Source organism: Parus major, chromosome 2 (assembly GCF_001522545.3).
Source record: "Parus major isolate Abel chromosome 2, Parus_major1.1, whole genome shotgun sequence".
In the NCBI taxonomy this organism is placed as follows: domain Eukaryota; kingdom Metazoa; phylum Chordata; class Aves; order Passeriformes; family Paridae; genus Parus; species Parus major.
The window spans coordinates 98,796,990-98,819,841 of record NC_031769.1 but is presented as its reverse complement, the minus strand read 5'-3'; the positions used below and the strand labels follow the sequence as shown (position 1 = coordinate 98,819,841).

Below are 22,852 nucleotides of genomic sequence, written 5' to 3'. Positions count from 1 at the left end.
TGGCAAGACATACAACAGTATTTTGTGGACTCCAAAACATTGCCAAGTGATGAATTAAAGGTCATATCAAAAGTATCTGAAATCAGGATGCTTTAAAATGAGCAAACAATCCTGAGATCACTTGTATTCTCTGTTTCCATCCAAATTCTCAGGTTGCCAAAAATCACCAAGTCATTCCATAAACAGTAAGTATTTATTCCATGTTCAATTAGTCCTTTCTAAAGTAAGTATAACACAATAATTTATCCAACAGAAATTACCTACATTAAACATTCTTTAACATACACATATGTTTTAAAGAGATTAATATCAATTGGGATTACACGGGCTGCACTACAAATCTTTAATCTTGGTTTTGAAAAACCACACAGCCTTTCTTTCCTGTATTTTTGAACATGAGACTAAATATCCCATGTTAAGACACACTTATCAGCTGCTAATGAAAGTCATAAATACAATAAACAATACAACTTTGCAATGATAACTCCACACTGTAAGTACGCTACATCTACACTATAAGTTAATGAAAAAGAGCTGAGCTAAATCAATGTTAACAGAGAACATAAAATACTTCTCTTACCTCCATTTCTGTGCAGTGTAAATGGCCTGATTTATCTGTAAGAGAAAAAAAAAAGTTTTCAGATAAAGTAAGAGATGATGGAAGAACAAAACTAAAAAGTTGAATCACTTCTCTTTTTTGAGTAATTGCCAAGTATTCCTTGTCTTACTTGAATCACACATTTCAATAATGTTTTTATTCTTTATGCATCATGGTTAACAACAAGAAGGCCCTACCCTTTTTATTTGGATCCTTTATAATACTGGCTTTTTAAAAGATGTGTCTTTGATGCCTGGCTTCATTATTTAAATCGTATGATTGATGTTTGGCCATGGAGGGAACATGAAAATATGTTGGCTTAAATTAAGCAGTAACAAATAATTATTTCGAGAGAATAACCACCATTAATTCATAAACTAGGGAAAAGCCACTGTTTCATCTGATACTTCTGGGATTTCAAAGAGTTCAACAGAAATAAGAAGTTCAAGCAAATTAAAGTTAAAACATTACTGTGCTATTTTTGTAAGTCCCACTTGTCAATTTTCACATTTCTTCCGAGCTCAGAAACATCACTTTGGAATTAGTACAATAAAGAAAAATTAAGTTTCTGAACTGTTTCATTAAATTGAAATCTCAATTTTCTGAATCACAAAACAGTTTTATACCAAAGTGGCTTGGCAGCTTAAGAAAACAAAGACTGAATTTTCACAGCACATTAGAAAAGTATCATTTCACTAAAAGCAGCAAGTTTATAATTTTGTATCCTTATCAGATAGGGTGAAGGAATCCTGACAGGATGACTTCCTGCTGGAAAAAATTTATTCAAAAGAAATTAATTGTTCCACAGAAATCTATCCATTTGAAAGGGGATCTACCCAAAACTTTAATTTCAAAACACAGATATCAAATTTTACATTTTTTTTTGTCCTAGCTTCATTGCATTCACACTGCTGGTTTAGAATTTGCAGCTTTGGAACCAATTGCTCAGAGCCTACAGAAGACATAATTCTGAGACCTCACGCACTCAAAACCAAGAACAGGATGCATCTGCTTGACTGTGCATACTCTAAGAGCACATGTTCAGGTAATTATTAGGAGGGATTTACTGCAATAGTTTGGAAATAGTTTGTGATTTGTACCCATAACTGGAAGGACTATTTTATCAGACTGGCTGACTAGCCCAAGGAAGCTCAGCCAACTGGCTGGCAAAATATTCGCACAGAGGAGTGATCGCACTGACTTCATATGACAAATGTGAACGGCATGCAAAACACTCTGCTCTGGGAAGAGTCACCTGCATAGAAAAAACCTCATTTTTCATACTGAATTGGTCACCTTCCTTTGAAACTAAAGGTTAAACACATCCTGAATGAGTAGGGAACACCTACCTAACAGTGTGAAAGTTGTTTGCTTTCCTTTTCAACTGTTGCCAAAGCAAGCTAATGCTTAGCACTGGTGTCTCACTTCAAAACTAAGAGCAGAAGAGTGACTTAAAAAGGCTTTTGCTTCTCATATTATCTTTTTTGAAAGGACTGGTACCTCTGGTTCATTCACTTTCAGATCCACATAATAGATTTTTTGGTGCTTAAAATGGTAACAGTCACGTGATTATTACAAACTATGAATAGGAGAAATTTATTGAGAATGTTTTTTTAACTCCTAGGATTATAGCAGGTTTATTAATATTATGAGCTACTTTTGTGAAATCAATTGACAGGTGACCGAAACAATGTATCTTTATGATAGAAGATGATACAAGATTAATTCAGAGAAATGTAGTCAAGATAGGGGAAGAAAAAAGCACATACTGTCTTTAAAAAGACATTACCCTTTTTAAAAAAATTACTACTTCATTGTATATTGCAGTGCATACAGTAGGCCACCAATGTTTGCAATCACTGATAGTTTAAAATATCTGGACTTGCATCTCCTATGGTCTAAGGGAAGAAGAGCCAAGCTGTCTACTAGATCCTCTGAGTAGCACCAAGTACTCATTGCTGCACCTCACAACAGTGCTGAGATCTTATGAACATCCTTTTAGCAGAAATCCCAAACAAGTCCTGAAGCACAGGAAACCAATAAATCAGCCCAGACCAAAACAAGAAAGATAAAATTTGAATTTCTAAGAGTAACAGCTGCAATCTTGCAGCTCCTTTGATAAACTTCCATGAAAGCTGTTCCTCAAAGAAAAGCACTCAAACTCGGGAGTGTTTTTTTTATTATTAAACTCAACTATTTATTCCTATTTGCACCAGCACTTTAAAACCCAGTAGTACTGTCATGAGTACATGTGCTGGGGCAGGAAGGGGGAATAACAAGTCTTTCATGCACCCAGACTGCTGCAAGTGACTGACTTACAACATTTTAATATACACTGTATTATGGGAATTATTAACCATTCCATATGCCTCTGTAGCCTGAGACCAGCTATAACTTAGCGAATTTCCCAAAGCTCTTCGCAGCCACTTGTGGACTCCCTCCACTGGGAATTTACTGCATTTCTGAAGAGATCATTAACAATACTGTTGATGCACTCACATCTATCAAGACTGAAATGAATTTGCTAAATTTATATGGCTCCTGCAAGCCAATTTATTTATACTGGCTTTATCTATACTGGCTGAGAGTAGAAATTTCTTCTCTCTTCAGTTGACATGATTGAAAAAGCAGTAACTCATAACTGTAGCCTAAGGGTCACACTCCCTTCATTAGCACTGAAAAATAAACCTCCCCATAAGTCATAGAACAGTCTGTGTCTGCCATTAGAATGCAGGGCTTCTCTGGTAAACAGGTGATGCCTTAAAAAACTATTTCAGCTGCTGATTCTTAACATAAATACAGACTTTTCCAGACTTCAAAACCATTCAACTAGATATTCATCTGTGCAGCATTTTTACCATTCTTACTGCCAAAATATATTCAACAGTAATTTACCATAACAGATTTCAAATAGAAGCTAATGCATTCATTACTAGTAAACAGCATAACTGTCAACTTCAGTTTATAAACAAACTACAGTTTGGAAAATTAGATAATTTTTCACTCTCAGCTTGTTGAAATGTAAAAAGTGAACAGTTTTTGAAAGAAGGAAAGTGACTTACATTGGAGGTTTCCTGTATTTCTAAAAACAGTCTTCAGAGAGACACATTTGACAGAAAAAAAATAAAATAAAAGAAACCCCAAACCTTCACATGTATTTTTTTGTTCTTCAAAATTTCTATCTGAAAAGTATTCTTCTGTCAAACTCTCAGCAAGAGGAGTCATGACAAACTTTCCTCAAGCACTAGGAAAGACTGTCTCAATCCCTTAAGGCAGGAGCTCCCTGTACTCCTTCCAATGGTAAGAACTACACCTTTAAGACTGAGTTTTAAAAGCAAAATAGATAACTCAGTATGTTAGAATGGACTGACCCAGGTATTTGTAGGACAGCACATGGGATATGCTAACTCATCTGCACTCCTCTATCTGAAGAAAAATCAAGGTACAGAATTGACTCTAGTGATGTGACACCACAATCAGCCAGCCACCATTTCAGCTATAATCAGCTGGTCTAAGAGCCCTGCAGCTCAGAGCATCTCCCTAGCCTTCCTCTAATGTCTCAGACTCCTCTGCTCACATCCACAGTCAGTTCCTTCAAGACAGCTTCTTTCAGAATTGAAATGATAAACACGGATTTTTCTGGCCACAGTGTGGCTGATGCACACATTGGCAACAAACCTGAAACTCATTTTATGTCAAAGATTAATATCATAATTAAATGTCACAGCCTACTTCTGCAAGTCTAGAGTGAAAACAAGCTGCTGTTGCTACAACAACAGAACTCAAGTTGCCTGCAGGAATGACAGACACTGCCTGTATGTACCAAAGGACAAAAGTGGAAGAAGAGGATGAAGAAGGAACATAAGGGCTAACCTAGGGAAAGGGAGCAAGGAAGAACATGAGTCACTAACTCAAGTTCCTTGAGTTGAACGGTCTTTAGTCACACCCCTCAAATTAACAAATTCAGTAAACTGAATTTGTATTTGCTTTCTAGCTTTTACATCTTCAAGAGCTTTTCTTTGCCCTTAAGAGAATGAGGACTCCTCAAGTAAAAAAATAAAAAATAAAAAATAAAAAATATAAAATTTTAGACTCACATTTAAACATCCAGAAACTGGAGTTTTGGTAACTGGAGATTTGGTGACTAATCTGAAATCGGTCAGATAAGTTACCAAAAACAAAAAGTTCATCAATGCAAGAGTTAAGATGAGCACCAATAAAAGGAAAGGGAATAAAAGAAGAAAGCAGAGGTAATCATGCCACAGAAGGAAAAGAGATAAATATGCAAAGAATGGGATTTGTAATTAAATGGACATGAAAATACCGATGTAGCAGAAGTGAACCAAGCTGAAGACAGACAGTGAAAACTTGTATGATAAAAAGAAACAGGAAAAAAACCAAGTGAAAAAGATAAAGACAAATACAGGCAAAGGACATCTTAGAAGTAAGACACATCAAGATGCAGGGAAAAAGGTAAAAAAGAGTGAGAACATGAGGAAGTAGAAGGAAGCAGACTGGATTAGGAGAGGAAACCAGAGACCCTCTCAGAGCAGGAAGCACAGAGACCCAAGTTCTGTTCTCAAGAAAAATACTTAAGCTTTGAGGATCAACATATCCTTCCTTTAAACTGTAATTAGAAGGTAACAAGAAATGGGATGACGTTTTAGAGCTTGTGGCTTTTTGGATATGACTCATGATTTCTGTATCAGACTACAGCTGATGACTTCGTAATTATATGCCTCATTTTTCTGCATAGGAAAGGAAAGAGAAAACTAAAAAGTTTAAGAGAATACAAGGAAAATTCTTAGAGAGGTTTCTAGACCAACGGCAATCAGGACTTTCTTTCCCTGTGCAAATTTTTTCATGCCTTCTGTTTTCTCCATTGACGTTACTCTTCATTTTTAACAGTAGTAAGCAATTTTTGTCCATTGCACAAAGCAAAGGTAATGACTAAGAGGTCTTCTGTATTAATACCCTGTTAAATCTTTTAATAAAAATATTTTAAATTTCAAATTAACAAATCCATGTTACCTTAGTGCTACTTCCTAAGATATAATTACATGGCTGCTCTTTGTCTTGTCTCATTTCTATTCAGCACAAGGCTCTGTGATCAACACATGATTTTTCTGTATTCCACTGCTCACTCTCTTTAGCAAACCTCTAAGTTTTCCTAAGGATCACATCCATTTTTGCTACTATAAGATAAATACTGTGATAGTTGTGCATCTCCATGTGCTACTGGACTCCTTTCATAACTGACAGTCTCTTCTTTAGATGCTTATATACAGATACTGCACTCATCTTCCTCTGGCCTGTACAGGTATCAACTCTTCCCCAAAAAAGTGTGAATTCACAGAGTTCATGTGTCTTGATTTACTCTGATCATATTCTAATTTTTCCTGGAGCTACCCACTTGCCTGCTCATTCAACAAGTATGTGTGCTTCTGAACTGTGACTCCATTCAAGTCATCAGCAGTTTCTCCCACCATTTTTGATGGATCCAGTGCTTCAAGCAGTTTACAGCTTTTCTAAACTGATAACTCAGCACTGTTGGATCTGTTAAGAACTGTCACCAGCTGTTAATAAACTCTCTCAAGTAAATGAAAAATGAGTTCTTTTAATTCTTCTCTACTTCAGCTGTGTCTTTGCAGTCTTGTATTTACACTATACAAAGTGACTCATCTCCTTTTGCTCCTCTTAAAGTGCACAGTAATAAAATACAGTAATGCATTTTGTTGTGTCATGTGTCATGTGTCATGCAAGCTGTTTTAAGGTTTTATCAAGAATAAAACAATGTTGTCTCCTTATTTGATCTGATGCTGTAATGTGATAAACTAGTTCAGAAACAAAGAGTAAACACTCCTCAGTTTCCTTTTAACAGATACTATGAAAAAGCTTCCCCACTTTCATGAAGATATGCTCACTGCCAATATGGATGCAGGATGTTACATACCTTTATGTAATCCTCTTGTTACCTGCAACATTCATACTGCACACTTGGCAAACACACTCAGGCTTGGGCAAGACTCATCCACAGCTCCGTGCCACCATGTGGGTCATTTGCACTGCCTGTCACTCTGATCCTGTCCTGTTCTGAATCATTCTGTTCAAGGCTCTCTCTCTCTCTTTCTCTATTCCCCTCTGTCATAACATACACTGCTACTCTGCTCATTTTCTGAGCTCCACTTGAGCTCCCCCAGTCCCACCCATCATCTCTGACGGGACACTGTGGGGTAAACTATCACCTCCAGCCAGCCCTGAAGCTGGACTCCATTATCCATTACCTATTTTTCCCTCGCTCCCCCAAAAGCATCTTTGTTCTTCCTCCAGCAATGCCCATAGGGATATGATATTAACTCTCCGCAACATCATGGCAGATGTCTCATTTTTCACTCTTCTCTTCAATTGCTTTTAACAATGACAACTAAAATTCCATTTTTCTTTCTACAGCAACATTTTTACTTCATTAGGCAAGAAAATCTCTGTAAAAGTACAAATGTCTTATCTTTTACTTTGGTCATTGTTAATACCAGGAGCCCACAATTCCTCAAAGTTCTTCTTTCAAAGTTCAAAGTTCAATGTTTTCCTTAGGAACAAATGCAGTTTTCAGACAACACCAAAACAGAGTTCATTCTTTCACTGCATACTTCACTGCATCTTCAACATTTCTCCATACAAATATAGGCAACTAAGGTCACTTATCCTTGATGGCAATTTCTTTTTTTTTTTTTTTTTTTTCAATTCTTTTGTGCAGGCGTTTGAAATACACACATTTTTTTCAATCAAATACATTGTTTTGTTATGCTGAGATATTTTTGCTTATTTTGTCCTCCCCTACCAGTACTGCCTACAATAAGATGTCCAGCATCTGCTGATATTCACAGAGAGCCCACGTAACACCCAGTGCACGAGATGCATCCGCATAAGCCATGACTGGAAACCTTCCAGTTCACGCTATGTACTGGGAACCACACTGATGACAGAAAACCTGGCATAAATCAGGCCTAAGCTTTTTCTCTTCCACAGATCAGTAGAGGAAGAAGACATAAAAGCATCAACTCACCAAGACTCCCCTCGGCTGTCTAGTACTATTTTCTTCCTATCTTGATATCCAATATTAAAATACCTGTATAGGTATCTATCTTAAAACTCTTGCACAAAAAAATGAGGCTCAATACATCAAGCCTTACTATTTTTAAATACAGTTGTTTCTGAATACCCTTGAATTAGATTTGAATTCTGAATATAACTAAGTCTTCATCCTAAAGGTACTATTTATTTTAGCACTATTCATAGCAACACCTCTTTCAAAACTTAAACATCAAGAAAGGCCATTCCCATCCATCATCTTTAAAAAGGGTCAACAAAATTAGAGGAAAAATGGTAGTACATTAATTTTCCTCTAAAACTCACGCATATTTTTTCTCAGTAATCTAGAGACTGACAGATAATAATGTCTTCATGTACATAAGTTGAATTTGCATTTATTCATCCTGTTTCTCCATTCTTGCCTTCCAAAACCTGGGCACACAAGGATGTAAGAGGGACATGGACATCATTAAAACTGCCAAGACAACATAAACTATTCTTCTCCAGCATGTCTCACCCTGAGCCCTCCAAGTCCTGTGAAAGCCACCATGCAGTCAACTTTTCTGTGATCTTTTTGATTCAAAGCCAGAATACTCCATGCATTATGCCCTCCTGCTGAACGCCTGGCAGATTTCCAAGACAAAAATCTGCATAGTACTCGCTTCTGGTAAGACCAGCTGTAATTTCCCTGTGTGTTTTCTCTCTAGGGCTGGAGGATGAGGCAAAAGAAGGGCCACTGACACTACCCACAGTTCACAGTCTCAGGAGGGAGACGGAAGGCCAAGGAGCCAACCCTTAACAGCCAACAGCTGGAAGTGAGCCCAACTCAGCCTTCAAGATATCCTTCTTTGCCACTTTCCAAGATCCTCATGGCTATTCCTCTTCGGGAGCTCAGCAATGCCCAAAATTGATGGCCACCTTTGCTAAGCCAGGGATCTGGCATTACCAAAACATGCAGGGAAAACCTTCATTTTACCAAGCCTTCACACCCTCAAAACTGTTGTTTCCCACCTCTGGGAAGGAGGGGGCAAAGCCTCTAGGCTGAAAAGCAAGAGCTTCTTATCCAGCTTGCAGCAATGGCACAGCCCCAACGAAACAGCCTCCAGTACCCTACAGTATCCTCTGCCCCTGGATCCTGGGCATGATGTCGACTGCTAGCTCTTGTGCAGGTTTTCTGCTCCTGAATCTATAATTTCATTATTGCTTCAAGTTTATAAAAACATGTGTAAATGCGATTCTGCAAGAAGAGAGCTTGGACAAATCAAACCACATGTTTACCCCAAACATTTTAACTTGTTCAGAAGTTAATTTTTATTGCATCTGGCACTTTACTGGATGCCACCATTAGTTCTTTTCATATAAATTCCAAGTAACAAAGACTGCTAAAGCACCCATTAGTTAAAATAAATTCTACATGGTACCATGGGTATTTCAAAGCATACTTCTCTGGTATTTAGATGTCAGACAATGATCCATACTAAGAAAACCACAGCGAGCTTTATGTTTATTTTACATATTCATGCAAAATCCTCTTTCTTTCTTTTTCTTATTTTGGTTCTGGAAAAGTAAAAAGGTTTTCACTGCTCTGTAAAAATATGCCTTCATGTGCATCTCTAGAGCAAACCCTTTGACAAGACTGTGTTTACTGCGTTTGCTCCTGACTTCGCCTGAGCCCCACTGACAGGCGTGACTGATCACATCGTAGTTCGCCGCAACCCTGGACAAAGCCCGAATGTTCACTACCCAAAGACACCATTCTTCAGGGACTCCTTTATTTGCCCACACAGGATTCTGTTGTTTACTAAAACAGAAACTAACAGCCAATATTTGTTCCTGTGAACTATCCAAACCTATGCACCAACCTACACCTATACATTTTTTTATGTATTGCTAGAACAAAACAGCTTTACAACTCAGAGCATTAACCCACAGAACCCCTATTGCTCTAACAAACCTCCTGACACATGCATTTGAATCTAAATTGTCTGAAATACAAAGGCAGGAAAACAATTAGCAGGAATCCTTCCTGATCCTCCTTTTGTCAGTGATTCAGGTGATATCAGTGGTGACAGGAAAATGAACAACTGGGATGCATTTTCATCCTTCATCTTTTTACTTATTTTTTAATCAAAACCTTATATTTTTTTACAATAAAGAAATATTATTAGATCACACAGATAAAGCTGAAAGATCTGAAAATCAGTCTCTGGTTTTGTTTAAGGACTGGGATTCAACTCCAAGGGCATTTTTCTGTCCCACTATCAGCGAAACTCATCTCTTTCCTATCTCAAGGATATTTTTCTTCAATTTCTATGTATTGCTACTGGAATTTCAGGTATTAAGCGTGAACTGGAAAACTGTTTCACAAGAAACTGCTTTGGAAAAGTACCATCAGTTTCTACATAATCAGTACTTCTTTTCAAGAGAACTTTAATTTGTATCTTGAAAGTAAAATTTCTGTGACCATACAGCTTCAGGGCCTGTTACGTTGTACTGCTCCCCAGGCCACAGAGACAGGGCACTTCCTAAGCTTTCACTGCTGTGAAAAGAATACAGAAGCTTACAAACAAATACCCATTCCAGAGGCTCAAGCTGTAACTGGCTGAGGAAGCTCATTAATCATCACCCAAAGAGACTGCAGTGAGCAATAAGGAAAAGAACAGGAACAGTTCAAAAGATACCAAGGAGAAGCAAGCCTTCTGTCAGCTTTTCAATTCAGTATAGTGAATTCCCAACATTCGATGCATCACATATATAACAATTTCTAGTGCAAACCTGCTCTAGGTTTCACAAATCAAAGAACACAGAAAACCCCTTGTGAAAGCTTGGGGGCTGAGCAGCCTGTGTTTGCAAAGTGTATTCAAAGTTAGGTAGATGAGGAAGGCCGGGGGCAGGGAGAGGACCCCAGGAGGAATACTGCCTCTTTTCAAATCCAGGCACCTCTACCAACCTGCAGCTGATGGAAAAGCAAGTTCACCGAGGTTGTTTTAGGAATGGATAGCTGGCAGAAAAATCCCCAACTCCCCTTTTCTGTTATATGCACTGGAGGGGGTACTCTCCCTGGGATAGCTCCCACCTCCTGCTTTCCTGGGAGGTCTTAACAGAATGGTCATTTTTGTTTAGATACATATAAACACTCTATTAAGATTCTCAAGATATAAGCACACACATGTGGTGTTATACAAAATAATACATACACTACTAAGATGAAAAAAAAAGAAAAATAGACAGGGCTGGAATATTAAAAAAAATATCCATCCAAAAATTTAGATGTGGTATCAACATACACAAGTTAGCAAATGTTGACTATAACATTTTCACAGTAAAGCTTTAGAATAAAATAAACATGCCGGATATCAGTGAGGGGTCTGAACTTTATATCCAAATATATTCGACACCTTCCTACAGCCAGTAATGATATACTGTAAGAGGAAATAGGGTAGGTCCACCAATAGCAAGAAAAAAAGCCACAAAAGAAAGAAATACATAGTAAACTGATATATTTCCTGCAATAGGGAAGAGAAAGGAAAAAGTCTTGATGTCATCTCAAAAGGCTGTAAGCAAAAGCAGCACACGAACTCTTCAACGTGCTTGTGACATGCAGATGCCTTGGTCAGGAGAGCATTTTCCTGGAATTTCTGGGTGTTGGTCTGGCATTTAATTAACATTACAAAGACCTGTTTTTTAAAACAGTTTTGAAAGCACACTAGATCACATTTAAATGGAAGTCATTATTAGACTCATTACAATTGCAGAACTAAATGACATCCTTTCTTCCACTAAATATATTTTGATATTTGCATGTACCACTAGCTCCAAACTGGATTACTGCAAGTCTCTGCCAAAAGACTTTTCAGACAGGCACTGTATCAAAAGGCTTCATTAAATTGTAACACCAGGCATAATATTCGTGCTCTAAATGCTGAGTGCTCCATTAATCCCATTTTGTGAATTTACCACTGCCTTCTGATTCACACAACTTTAAAATGCTGAAACCTCTGGCTTCCCGGAAAATTCTGTGACGTTGAATGTGGACTAGGCTGATACCGGGGAATACCATCATGTATGTGATAGCCGACCACATCCCTCTGCTGCCCATTTTTGATTTCTTTTCAGAAATCGAGCTTTACTTGCGACAAAAAAATACTGCTTTTATTTAATACATTTAAAATCAGAAGCTTTGGAAGGCTAAGAAACAGACATGCGACCTCATTTTCCTTTCCAATGCAAAATACGCTTTCCTGGGTATTTTAACGAAACAGATGGTAGGTGCTAAGCCCCTGTACACGGCTTTCTCACTTACTTAGTGTCAGCACGCATCTAAATGGATCTATTTCTAACAGGTGCCTTTTGATGCCAAACTGTTCCGGAAGCCCCTGAGGGATGCACGGCCCGGCCGGAGGGACCCAAAGAGCAGGGAGCCCGCAAGAGCGGCGCTCCCGGTGTGTGGATGACACGGGATTGATTGCGCACCAGGAGATACGACGCAATTATAAAACACTGAATCCGCATTCGCCTGCCCGCGCCCGCACGCAGGCGATCGCATCCCAGGCGAGGGGGTCAACCTTTCCACGCACGACACCGAGATGCCACAAGGAGATACACGAACAGACACGCAGACACCCCCCCCGCCACAGACCCCGGCACGACCGAGGAGCCGAGAGCTCGCCCACCGCGACCCTCGGGCGGGAAGGACAGTCACGTCCGGGACAAAGGCTGATGGAGACGGGCGGCCGCCCGCGCCCGACCGCCGGCTGCTGCCGCCGGGGGCTGCGCGGGGTCGGCGCCGGCGGCGGCCCCCCGGCCTTACCTGCGGCGGGCGGGGGCGGCCGGTCGGGCTCGTCCTGCTCCAGGGTGACGGCGCCGTCCCGCCAGACGCGGAGGTGCGCGGCCGCCGCCCCCAGCCTGGCGGCGGGGGTCTCTCCGCGGCGGGCACGGGCGCGCAGCGAGGCGCAGCACTGGTAACACACGGCCCACGCCTGCTCCTCGTTGATGGGCTGGTTGTAGAGCCGGAGGATCTCCTCCAGCGACAGCGCCTCCGGCTGCCCTCCGGACCCGCCGCCGTCCTCCTCCTCCTCGGCGGCCGGGCGGGAGGCGCCGGGCTGGGGCTCCATGCCCTGCGTCCGCCGCGGTGGTGGTCCTCGCTCAGCGACCGGCCCCGCCGCCGCGGCAGCGGCTGCTGATGCTGCTGCTTGCACTGATGCTGCTGCTGCTGCTGCTTGTGCTGCTGCTGCCGCCCGGTCCCGCCGTGCTCATCCTCTCCGCCCCGCTAGTGCCACCAGGCCGCCGGACGCACAGCCCGGCCCGCGCGGCAGGCAGCAGGAGCCAGGAAACAGGCAGGAGTCAGGAGGAAGGCAGGCACAGGATCGGCGCCCGGTCCGCCCGCTGCCGCCGCCGCCGCCGCAGGGGGAGCGACAGCTCATAGCAACGCAATGGCGTCCTCGTCCTCGCCCGCCCCCGCCGCGCGGCGCCGCCCGCCCGCCCTCCGCCGCAGCGCCCCCTGCCGGCACCGCCGCCATGGCGGGCGCGGGGCGCTTTCACCGGGGCTGCCACGGCAACCGGCGCCTGCAGCGCCTGCCGGGCCGGGCCGAGCCGCTCGGCTTCCACCTCTGCCGGAGACACCGACGGACGCGGGGCACTCGTGGTGCACTCAGCCCACTGCCCTCGGGCCGCTGTTTCTGCGCCGGGTGCTGGCAACCACCACCGGCAGCAACGAACAGCTCCCGGCGGGATGCGGGATGACACTCTCTGCACCCCCAAGTGTTAAAGGCTTGACACGGACCCGCGCCATCACGGATACGGCGAAACGTGTTAGGTCCCCGCTTTCCCAGCAGGAGGGCGAGTGCCTTTGAATTCCAGGGTCTGCCCTCCTAAAGCAAACACTTCCTCCGGGAAAGCTCCATCCTCGGCAGCAGCAAGGCTGGAAGCGCCCAGGAGACGCAGAAAGGGTAGCAGAGCTAAACCAGCCCAGTCTGGGAAGGGAACAAGGGACTCGTCTTCCAAGCAGCTGGGAATTGAGGTCCCTGCCCCTGAACACACCTGGGCACCCGAAGGGCACAACCATTCGTGCCAGCTTCGTCCCAGGCAAACGAGCACTTTCGCGCAGAAAAGCATCAGACTAAATAAGCTGATGCTCAGAGCGAACACACAGCGTTTCTCTCTTTAGTGTTCTACCTCTCAGATGTGAAAGGAAAATAAAAATCTCCCGTTCGCACCTGATCCACTGGGAGCCGGGAGGGTGTGAGGAACAGCGCCGGGAGTGCCCCCTGCCGTACAGGAGCGGTACTGCACCTGGGCAGGGCCCCCGCCGCCGGCTCCAACTCTCCCATTCCACTTCCAGCTCCTCTCTTCCCATTCCACCTCCAGTTCCTCTCTTCCCTTTCATTTCCAGCTGTACTGAACGCCGCTGCTTTTTTCCTCTTGAGTAACATACAGCGGTGAATATAAGATACGACTGGTACTTAAATAATGCTGTCAAATTTGGAGATGTTCACCATACAATATGATCCAGCCTTTCAGGAAAGTAAAGTAGGGGAGAAATTGTACTTGTGAAGCTTTTATCAGCATCCTGTATGCTGTATAAGAGGCAAAAGAATGCATTTTGATCTTTCAGGTAGAAAAAGAAAGATAACACAAAACCAGACTTGTGAAGTTAGCAGCAGGGCCAGTAAGTACATAATGTGCTATTAGAGCCCTAAATTTAAAAAACCCCAGTGCTGCCATAGGAAGTATTTAACACCTCTTGAAGAAAAAAGACAAAAATGGTGTCACACTGCCACACTGCTGATTAAATGTACATGCAAAATGTCAACATTCACTCCTGCTGTATGTGTTGCAGGATTCTCTAGGTAATTCTCCCTATCAGGTAATTTTTTTGGTTCAGGACCAGCAGAAAAAGTTGCCTTTCTTACAAGGACAAGGAAAGGAGGTGGTCATGGGCTATCACTGACACAGAATGGCTTCTGCAAAAGAAACCAGTTTCAGATTCTCCAGCCACAAGAGATGCCTGGGGTCCACATGGGAAAAAACCTGAGAAGTATGGTACAAGAAAGTTCAGTAAGCCCAACTGCTTGCCATTTTGTAAAGCATAAAAAGTTACAGATACTCAGCAAATCATCACCCATAGGTTTAAGACAGACAAAATCAGAGGTGGGTAATTAAGTACAGATCTGAGCATCAGAATTAAGACAAAATCATGAATGGCTGTCAAGAAAAATGGCCTGCCTACAACTTCTACCTCAGAAACTTCATAAGGTAACAAGAGGGAAAAGGCATCAGGTTTAACTACTTTATCTAACCCATCATAGCTATTCACGTCATCAGGTATCCAAGTCTTAATATATATATTTAAAAAAATAAATCCATAAATTATTAAATTCATAGATCTTCAGGTATCCAAGTCTTAATGTATATTTAAAAAATAAATCCATATATTATTAAATTCATAGATTAACAAGTTTATCTGATTGAACTGTTCTCAGAAGCTGAATGTAGAAGTTACTATTAGATCCCCAAGAGGCAGAAATAAATTTTGTTGTCTGAAGGACACATGCATAAACACTAGTCTATCTGGATCTCAGTCACTCACAAAGGACATCCTGTACACCACAGGGAAAGGAGAGGTAGAAAAGAGTCTCTTAGTCTGTAAAGGTAAAGCAGACCTACTTCTAAACAAGCCCTTAAACCAATTCAGAACTGCAAAAAACAAGCCAATATTTTTTGCACCCATTTTAGTAAATTGACCCACATTCCTATAAATATAAAAAGTAACTTTTATTACAAAGAATAAATTCTCTTTATAAATACAATCATTACTGTGTACACAATCCCCTTCAATACACACACTGGTGTTCAAAATCAGTGGCATTTATATAAAATACTATCTTAGTTTTTAATTGAATCATTTTATACCCTCATACATTATTTTGCAGTGCTAAAAAGGTATGAATAATTTGGTTTTTTTTTTCAAAGGACAGAACGGTATTTACAAGCAAACATGATCCAAACTGCACACGCAGATTCAGGGTACGTAAACACTCGTACACGAACAGCAAGTCGCACTTGGTCTCCCCTACAACAGATTATTTCTTCACAAAAAGGAGACCTATATGACAAAGAGAAACAGAGTAACAGACAATCCTAAGATATTGTTAAAAGTTTTAATTATATAGTGCAATTTTTTTAAAGTGTGACTAGCATTCAAGTAACGATGAATGAGTCTGTCACTACAAATAATAATATTGTTCTATAGTGCAAGGGCCGTTGCCTTGGAGGAAAATGACACAACCACTGATCATTTTTAACAAGTGAAGAGAAATTAAATTAACTCCTCCCTTGTTCTTCAATTTAATACACAAGAAGTCTATCACCACTGAGTCACCAATACAACCTAAAAGCTCTGTACCCCATGATCCATTACACATACCACACTACTCTTCCTCCAGTTCTAACCTAAGGAAATCAATTTTCTTTAAAATTCATTATTAAAAAAATGAGTTGCAATTAGCAATTAAGGATTACTATTTAGTTTTAACATATACCTATATCTTTACACTTAGACTTACCGAAGACACGTGGCAAATATTCTCCTGGCATTTCTGTGCACAAAATGGATTGGAAAGCCTTTGAAGGTGTGACCATCGGGTACCGCTCTCCTTACGGCATCCTGAAACTCTTCATTTCCTGCAGAAACACCTGTTGTGCGTTCAAGCTCATAGGCTGCTAATGCTGGTGACAACAGATAGGAGAGCTGGTCATCCCAAACAGTAGAAAGGCCAAGATCCTGGGAGGCAAGTCACAGAACAATGACAACTGTGAAGAAGGTACATAAGGATATGCCTAAACTTGCCTACTGTATAGATTCAAATAAATCCAGGAATCTTTATATTGGTAGTTGATGGCAGTGAACTGATGAAGCAGTGAGCTTTGTGTATTGACTCACGCACCAACTGGGAGAAGCAAACACCACCACCAGAAGTAAGCGACACCACAAGTATCAAACATTTATCAAGGAATGAAACTACTAGACTTAAGCATAAGGCCAGCAGACTTGAAACCTGTTTCAGCTACAGCATCTCTGCATGAAATGTAAGAAGATATGCATAAATACACAGCAAAAATATGGAAAAGATCAACTAAGATTCACCTGACATTTTTTCAAATGTCTCATGGAAAACCCTTTCTGAAAATATGATGCACAACAGCTCCCCGAAACACAAAGGCACCTTCTTTCTACCATCCATGTTCCCACCACATACGTGCACCCTCCTCCTACCACCCCAAAGGCAAAGAAATATAAAAAACTACCATGTATATATTCAACACTGCATGAGACTCATACTCAGAGAATTACTTTGCCACCCTAAAGGCTGAGCATCGTGTGGGGAGATAAAAACAGAAACAATCAAAAAAACATTAAAAACAGACATAAGCTAACAGGGACTTAAAATATCATTGCCTTCATATCCAGCATAGGATGTAACATTTCTGGCACATTATGCCTTGTAGAAATCCTGGACAAAAAGGACAAAACTAACTTCTAAAAATATCTCCCATTTTGTAAAGTAGTCAGAGTAAGATCATGAAAGCTGAAAGTCTACTTTTATCTAGGAACCAGAAACATTTGTGCTGTATTGGCAAAGTCCACTAACAATCAGATTTGATCTTCCTGGTGCTTTTAGAAACAGCTCATGGGTGGTCTGCAGGTGCCAGTAAGCTGAAGATCACAGACCTAGAAAAAGGGGCAAAGGCAGGGTGGAGGGAAAAGCTCACACACGAGGCAACGGATCACCACCAGAAATAATAGTATGATGTCTAAACCAGCTCATTACAGTCTTCCCAAATATTTTTTCAGTAATTTCACTTTTCACATACCATAGTTCTGCAAAAGCTGATGGTAACGACATTGCAAAGATACAAGTATGTGAACTAACAAATGGCTATCCAAAGCAAGTATACAATTGACACATTACCATGACAGATTACTGCCAGTCTTCCTCACCTTTCTGTGTTCAGAGACCAGTATCCTCAGCTGCACCTCTATCTCGTTGCTTGTTACAGCAGCATCTATTGTAGAAGCACACAGAGGAGGAAAAGGGGGAACTGAAGATGTTGCTCCAGGAGGACATACAGATTTTATTGCCTCTCCGCTCATGGGTTTCCATCTAGATTCATCATGCAGGTCAAACACACACACCTCCAGAGCATCAGAGGGCTGACAATTTCCAAAGAACTTTTGATGGTTAAAGATACAACCTATTGTGCGATATGGATACAGTGGCTTGGGTTGTTCAACTATGGGAGGGTCATCAGGGTTGATAGCTCTGTGGATGTACCTAGTCAAAAAGATACAATTTCTTATTAATACAGCTTATTTCAAGGCAAGGTAAAAATATTTAGATGGGACAGATACAGACATTTCTTCTTTAAAAACACTTATATCCAAGTTTGTAATCAATTTTCCCCCAAAAAATGGCATTCAATTGTTTACAGAAATGTAATTGCAAACATTTTGGAGATATAATATACAATCAAACAATAAATAATTTTTAGTCTTTAAATCTAGAAAAATATGCTGCTTAATCAAGCAGCTAAATTTTGCAACTACAAAAACATGCTCATACAGTTTCCCTGTTATTCATCACATTTAGAGAAATACACCTGCAAATGCTAATCACAGGACACACGAACAGTGGCAAAACATAATTGCTTGTTTTGAACACTGGAAAGAACATGTTCCCAAAGCTTTAGTACATCAAACACGTGCCCTTCTCAAATAACCCAAGCCAAGAGAAAATCTCAGAGAACTTAAGAGAGATTTCTGCAGGGAGCAAAAAAGTAATGCAATACTGATTTCGCCAATGAAATCAAGCAAAAAATGTGTTCCTAAACAATCATGTCAGATTTCATCTCCTTTACAAAAGATGGCAGTGATAGCGTCAATGGCAATCAGCTGCCGTAAGACACAAGACAGTTACCATACAGTACTAAGGACACTGATATACTATAAACTGATGAAATATTTCCCCTCATGCTGAACCAGCTATTTTCCAAGCAAAAGCACTAGATAGAAAAAATATTCAAAGACAAATATCACCTGGATTACATGACAGGGTATAAAGATTTTAAAAAAAAAAAACAACACAAGAGTAAAAATATCCTACACAAACCTCAATATACATTGTTCTGTTTTCTTATATTCTTTTTACTCACCTATGTCCTGTTAAGCTCTCCCAAAAAGTAATTGTTCCATCAGATCCACAAGTCATTACCCAAGTGTGGGGGACTCCTTTTGCTTTTGTTCCAACACACACAAAGGCTTCCAATCCAAACCCAAGAAGAAGACTGCACAGAAGGTTAGCATGGTCTTCACAGTCACCCTAGACAATAAATATTAATGAGCTGTTTTGAGTATTAGGTATGGATAAAACGTTAAAGAAAGAAAATAGTGGTATTTCTCAAGCCACCATTTAACAAGTCATGTTACTTTCCTGTTTATCTAAAATATGTATCAAAAGTCAGGATTTTACCACTTACACTAGACAGGTTTTAGTTTCCTGTAATAGAATAAAAAAAGTTAAAACTTAAAAATAGATGTTCTAATGATAGACTGTTGATATTGTTTGTTCAAGTATAGTGTATGATTAACACTGGGAAACATTTCTTACGACTATAAAGATACCTTCAAATAACCCAAAACCGGAATCTATTGACCTGTGACAACAAAACCAATGTTTTAATTAACTGTAAATATATATATATATCAAACACTTGAGGAAAGACTAGAAATTACTCAGTATTTGCACACATTTAGGAAATTTTTCATTTAATAAAATGTAATTCTACTGGTATTTCACCTTCTTGAATGTGCTGCCAAACTTCAGAAACTAGACAAAGATAAAACAAGGTCCCCCACAGATCTAATTGTAAGACCACTGGGAATCATGTGCAGCTGTTTTTTACTTCAGTTAGAAAAACACTTATCTCATAAACACATTACTACCACTGATAATTCAGAGAAAACAATTTCCAAATGCAATGTCTAGCATCCTTTGTCTCTTGAGTTCTTTACAAACATTAGCTGTAAAGTAAGAACAAAATTTGCTCAAACAATGAAGGCTTCATAATACAAAGTATAGCATTCAGAAGCAGAACAGTAAGGCTCTTTAGTCAAGTAACTATTCAGAATGTTGAAAATGTGAAATTCAGAGTTCTTGGATGTATCAAGACAACACAATCTTGCCCTACCACAGCATAAAAGAGAAATACGCAGTAGTTTTAAACCCTGTAGTGAACCTGTGCCACTTTCCACAAGAAAAATAATGATCCAGCTGGTGTCTCAGGGGGTAAATTTAGTTATTTTCCATACAGTTTTCCCCTTCTGCCTCGAAGGAACATTCTTCTCTGTGTGTCCAAACACAGCAGTCCTCAAAGTCCCTGTTGCCATCTCCATCTGAAAGCCAGTGGATAGCCAGAACTGCCTTAACATGCCACCTATGCATCATCTGATATTCAAATAGCCAATGCCTGTTCTGTGTGGTCTTGGAGGCAGGTCTAAAATCTGGGATACAGCTCCTGCTGCCATGAACACATCTTTCAAATGCAAACACATCAGTGATGCTATTTTTGAAGGCCTAAGTATCTTCATGGCAATGAAAAGTACTGACAACCCTAAAGAAGTACCAGAAGTGATCACTTGTTACTTCTGCTCATAAAACTGAAGAGCTATAAAGCAGAACCAGTTACAATTTGTTTTGCTTATTATACTCCTAGGATACAAATGTCAGACCACCAAGAACTCGGCTGAAACTTTTAGTGAAATTTCCTACCTTGCAAAAATGTAACATAAAAACTGTCAGTATATTTCAGCCCATCTATGGAAAAACAAAACAAGCAAAACAAAGAAAGACAAAAAAAAACAACTAAAAAAACGACCAAAAAAACCCCATCAAATCAACAAAAGAGACAAGAGACTAAAGAGACTTTTTCTACTCTTCCTGGATTAGTCCAGAATTTTAAGCAGTGTCCTGCACAGTAGCAGGGATTCATTGGATGAGATGTGTTCTCAGAAATGCAATGGAAGAAAAGCCAACTCAGTGTCAAAGAGATGCATTGACAAATGGACCCCAACTACATCAGGAAAGGAAGTCTGCTCCAAAACCTTCTTGTCTACTATTTAGCATCTGCTTCTCTTTAAAAACATCTCAAACACGATCGTAACAGAATCTTCCACAGCCGATTTTAATGCGTGTATTTGCAACTTGTTTTAAATTCCTGCCGTTGTTAAGAACAGGACACCCACCCCACGGTGCCACACGAGGGGCACCGTCACGCACCTTGTTCCTGCATAAGAAGGCGAGGAGGGTGCACCACTGCTCCTGTTTGCCGCCGCCCCCGCCGATGACCGGGGCTCTCTCGTGGCCCAGGACGCTGACGAAGCGCGCTGCCTGCCTGGGCGTGTCCAGCAGCCGCCCGGCCCGCAGAGGTCTCACGTAGGAACACACCGGCCGGTTCACCCCGTTTTCATCCTGAACATGTCAAATGGGGTTATTTGCCAGCCGTGCCAGTCTCGCAAAACGTTAATCTTAGCTTAGCTTTTTTCCCTCTGGGATGTATTCTCCCTGGAATAAGTATCACTCAAAAACAGTGAAGACACGAAAATACCCCCAGAATTAGGAGCCAAGACCATTAAGACAACTCATTTAGAGACATCACATATTTCATTCTGGCTCTGTCATTGATAGGGAATTCTGGACTAAATGTATGAACAGCAGGAACAGCACAGGCTGCAATTAATTTTCTCAAATGGGTGAGGAACTGTTCATGCTCTACCCACTATCAATTTCTACATTATCATCACTATATCCACATTATCATCAAGTATAAAAACCAGCCAGAACAAATCTCACACAACAACCCCAAAAAATTGGAGTTCCACAACAGCCCCAAAAAACCCCACCCTCAAAAGTATTAAACATTCAGCAACTGATTCTAGAGTTTAAAAGGTGCTTATTTGCTTCTGAATTTGAATACTCTACCTCTTATAATAGCAAGCAATAAAAATTGCTCAAAACACAGTAACTAGATCTATTAACCAACTAGATCTAAATTAAGCAATAATACTAAGAATTTCTAAGTTCTTGTAAAAATGAAAAAATAAGATTACTTAAAAAAGGTCTGTTTAATTACATGCTGCAGGCATATACTATGATTATCATATATTAAAACTGTTTCAAGAAGCATAGAAATCTTCTGTTCCTCACTGGTCTAGATTTGTACTTTTATGCTCATATATTTTTAAAAGGGATCAAAGCCTTTTGAATCTCTGCAGCTTCAGGAAATCATGGTCTCCTATTTTTACTGTAGTCATATACTGTCCCTGTTAAGGTTTTGTCATGCTTTTCCAGCAAACTGGTGGGAAAAAAAAAAAAGCAGCATTTATTTGAGGCTGACTGGAATCCTTTTGAAAACTATTTCACAGCTCCAAAGCAATTAAAAAAAACCCACAGGCAGGATTTATTTTTTAATATTGTCTCATATATATAAAATGCCTGTTTCTGCATTACTCATCTGAAACTTGATGGTAACTAAATTATCAAACTAATCTAATAAAGTCATTTCTATTCCCAGAAAGTTTTATTAAGATTTGCTATGGCCAATGGGAGACTCAAGATAAGCTCTATATAGGTACTAATCTAGCAGGGGCCTAGTTCCTACCCTATTTAATTATAGACCTGTTTCTCTTTATACCCTGCCCTAAAACTCTTAAAGCCTTTGTATTTGGAATGGAGTCTTTTTCACAGCAGCCCTCATAGTGCTGTGTTTTAGATTTGTGACCAAAACAGTACTGTGAACACACCAGTGTTTTAGCTGCTGGTGAGCAAGGAATGTATAGTATGACAGCCATCTACGTTTCTCATTCTGCCACCACATAGTTCTAGGTTCAGAGTGGACAAAAACCTGGAAGGAGACACAGCCAGGACAGCTGACATGATCTGACCAAAGGAACATTCCATGCCATATAGTGTCATGCTCAGTGCTAAGATCTTTTCTGCTTGGAGACAGTAAGGGCATCTGTCTCCTGTGGGAGGGGGTGACTCTCTTTGCTTCCTTTCCGTACTTCCTTTCCTTCCTTTCCCTCCCTCCCTTCCTTCCTTCCTTCCTTCC

At 40.5% G+C, this 22,852-nt stretch overlaps 2 protein-coding genes across 3 annotated transcripts in view; both read right to left on the bottom strand.

Moving 5' to 3' along the window:
• Positions 1 to 13,119, bottom strand: part of SPIRE1 (spire type actin nucleation factor 1) — a 128,192-nt gene extending 115,073 nt beyond the window's left edge. The window contains 3 exon segments of the mRNA XM_015617331.2: positions 581 to 615; positions 12,498 to 12,879; positions 12,881 to 13,119. Of these exon segments, the coding sequence (XP_015472817.2) occupies positions 581 to 615; positions 12,498 to 12,879; positions 12,881 to 12,943 (480 nt within the window). The 5' untranslated portion in view covers positions 12,944 to 13,119.
• A 2,322-nt stretch (positions 13,120 to 15,441) lies between these two features.
• CEP76 (centrosomal protein 76) overlaps positions 15,442 to 22,852 on the bottom strand; it is a 14,456-nt gene continuing 7,045 nt past the window's right edge. For both annotated transcript variants that reach the window (XM_015617335.2, XM_015617334.2), the window contains exons 8-12: positions 21,022 to 21,213; positions 18,899 to 19,065; positions 17,688 to 18,021; positions 16,252 to 16,469; positions 15,442 to 15,791 (exon numbers count right to left, since the gene is read on the bottom strand). In XM_015617335.2, coding sequence (XP_015472821.1) covers positions 15,653 to 15,791; positions 16,252 to 16,469; positions 17,688 to 18,021; positions 18,899 to 19,065; positions 21,022 to 21,213 — 1,050 coding nt within the window. In that variant the 3' untranslated portion in view covers positions 15,442 to 15,652. The remainder of the gene's footprint in view (positions 15,792 to 16,251; positions 16,470 to 17,687; positions 18,022 to 18,898; positions 19,066 to 21,021; positions 21,214 to 22,852) is intronic.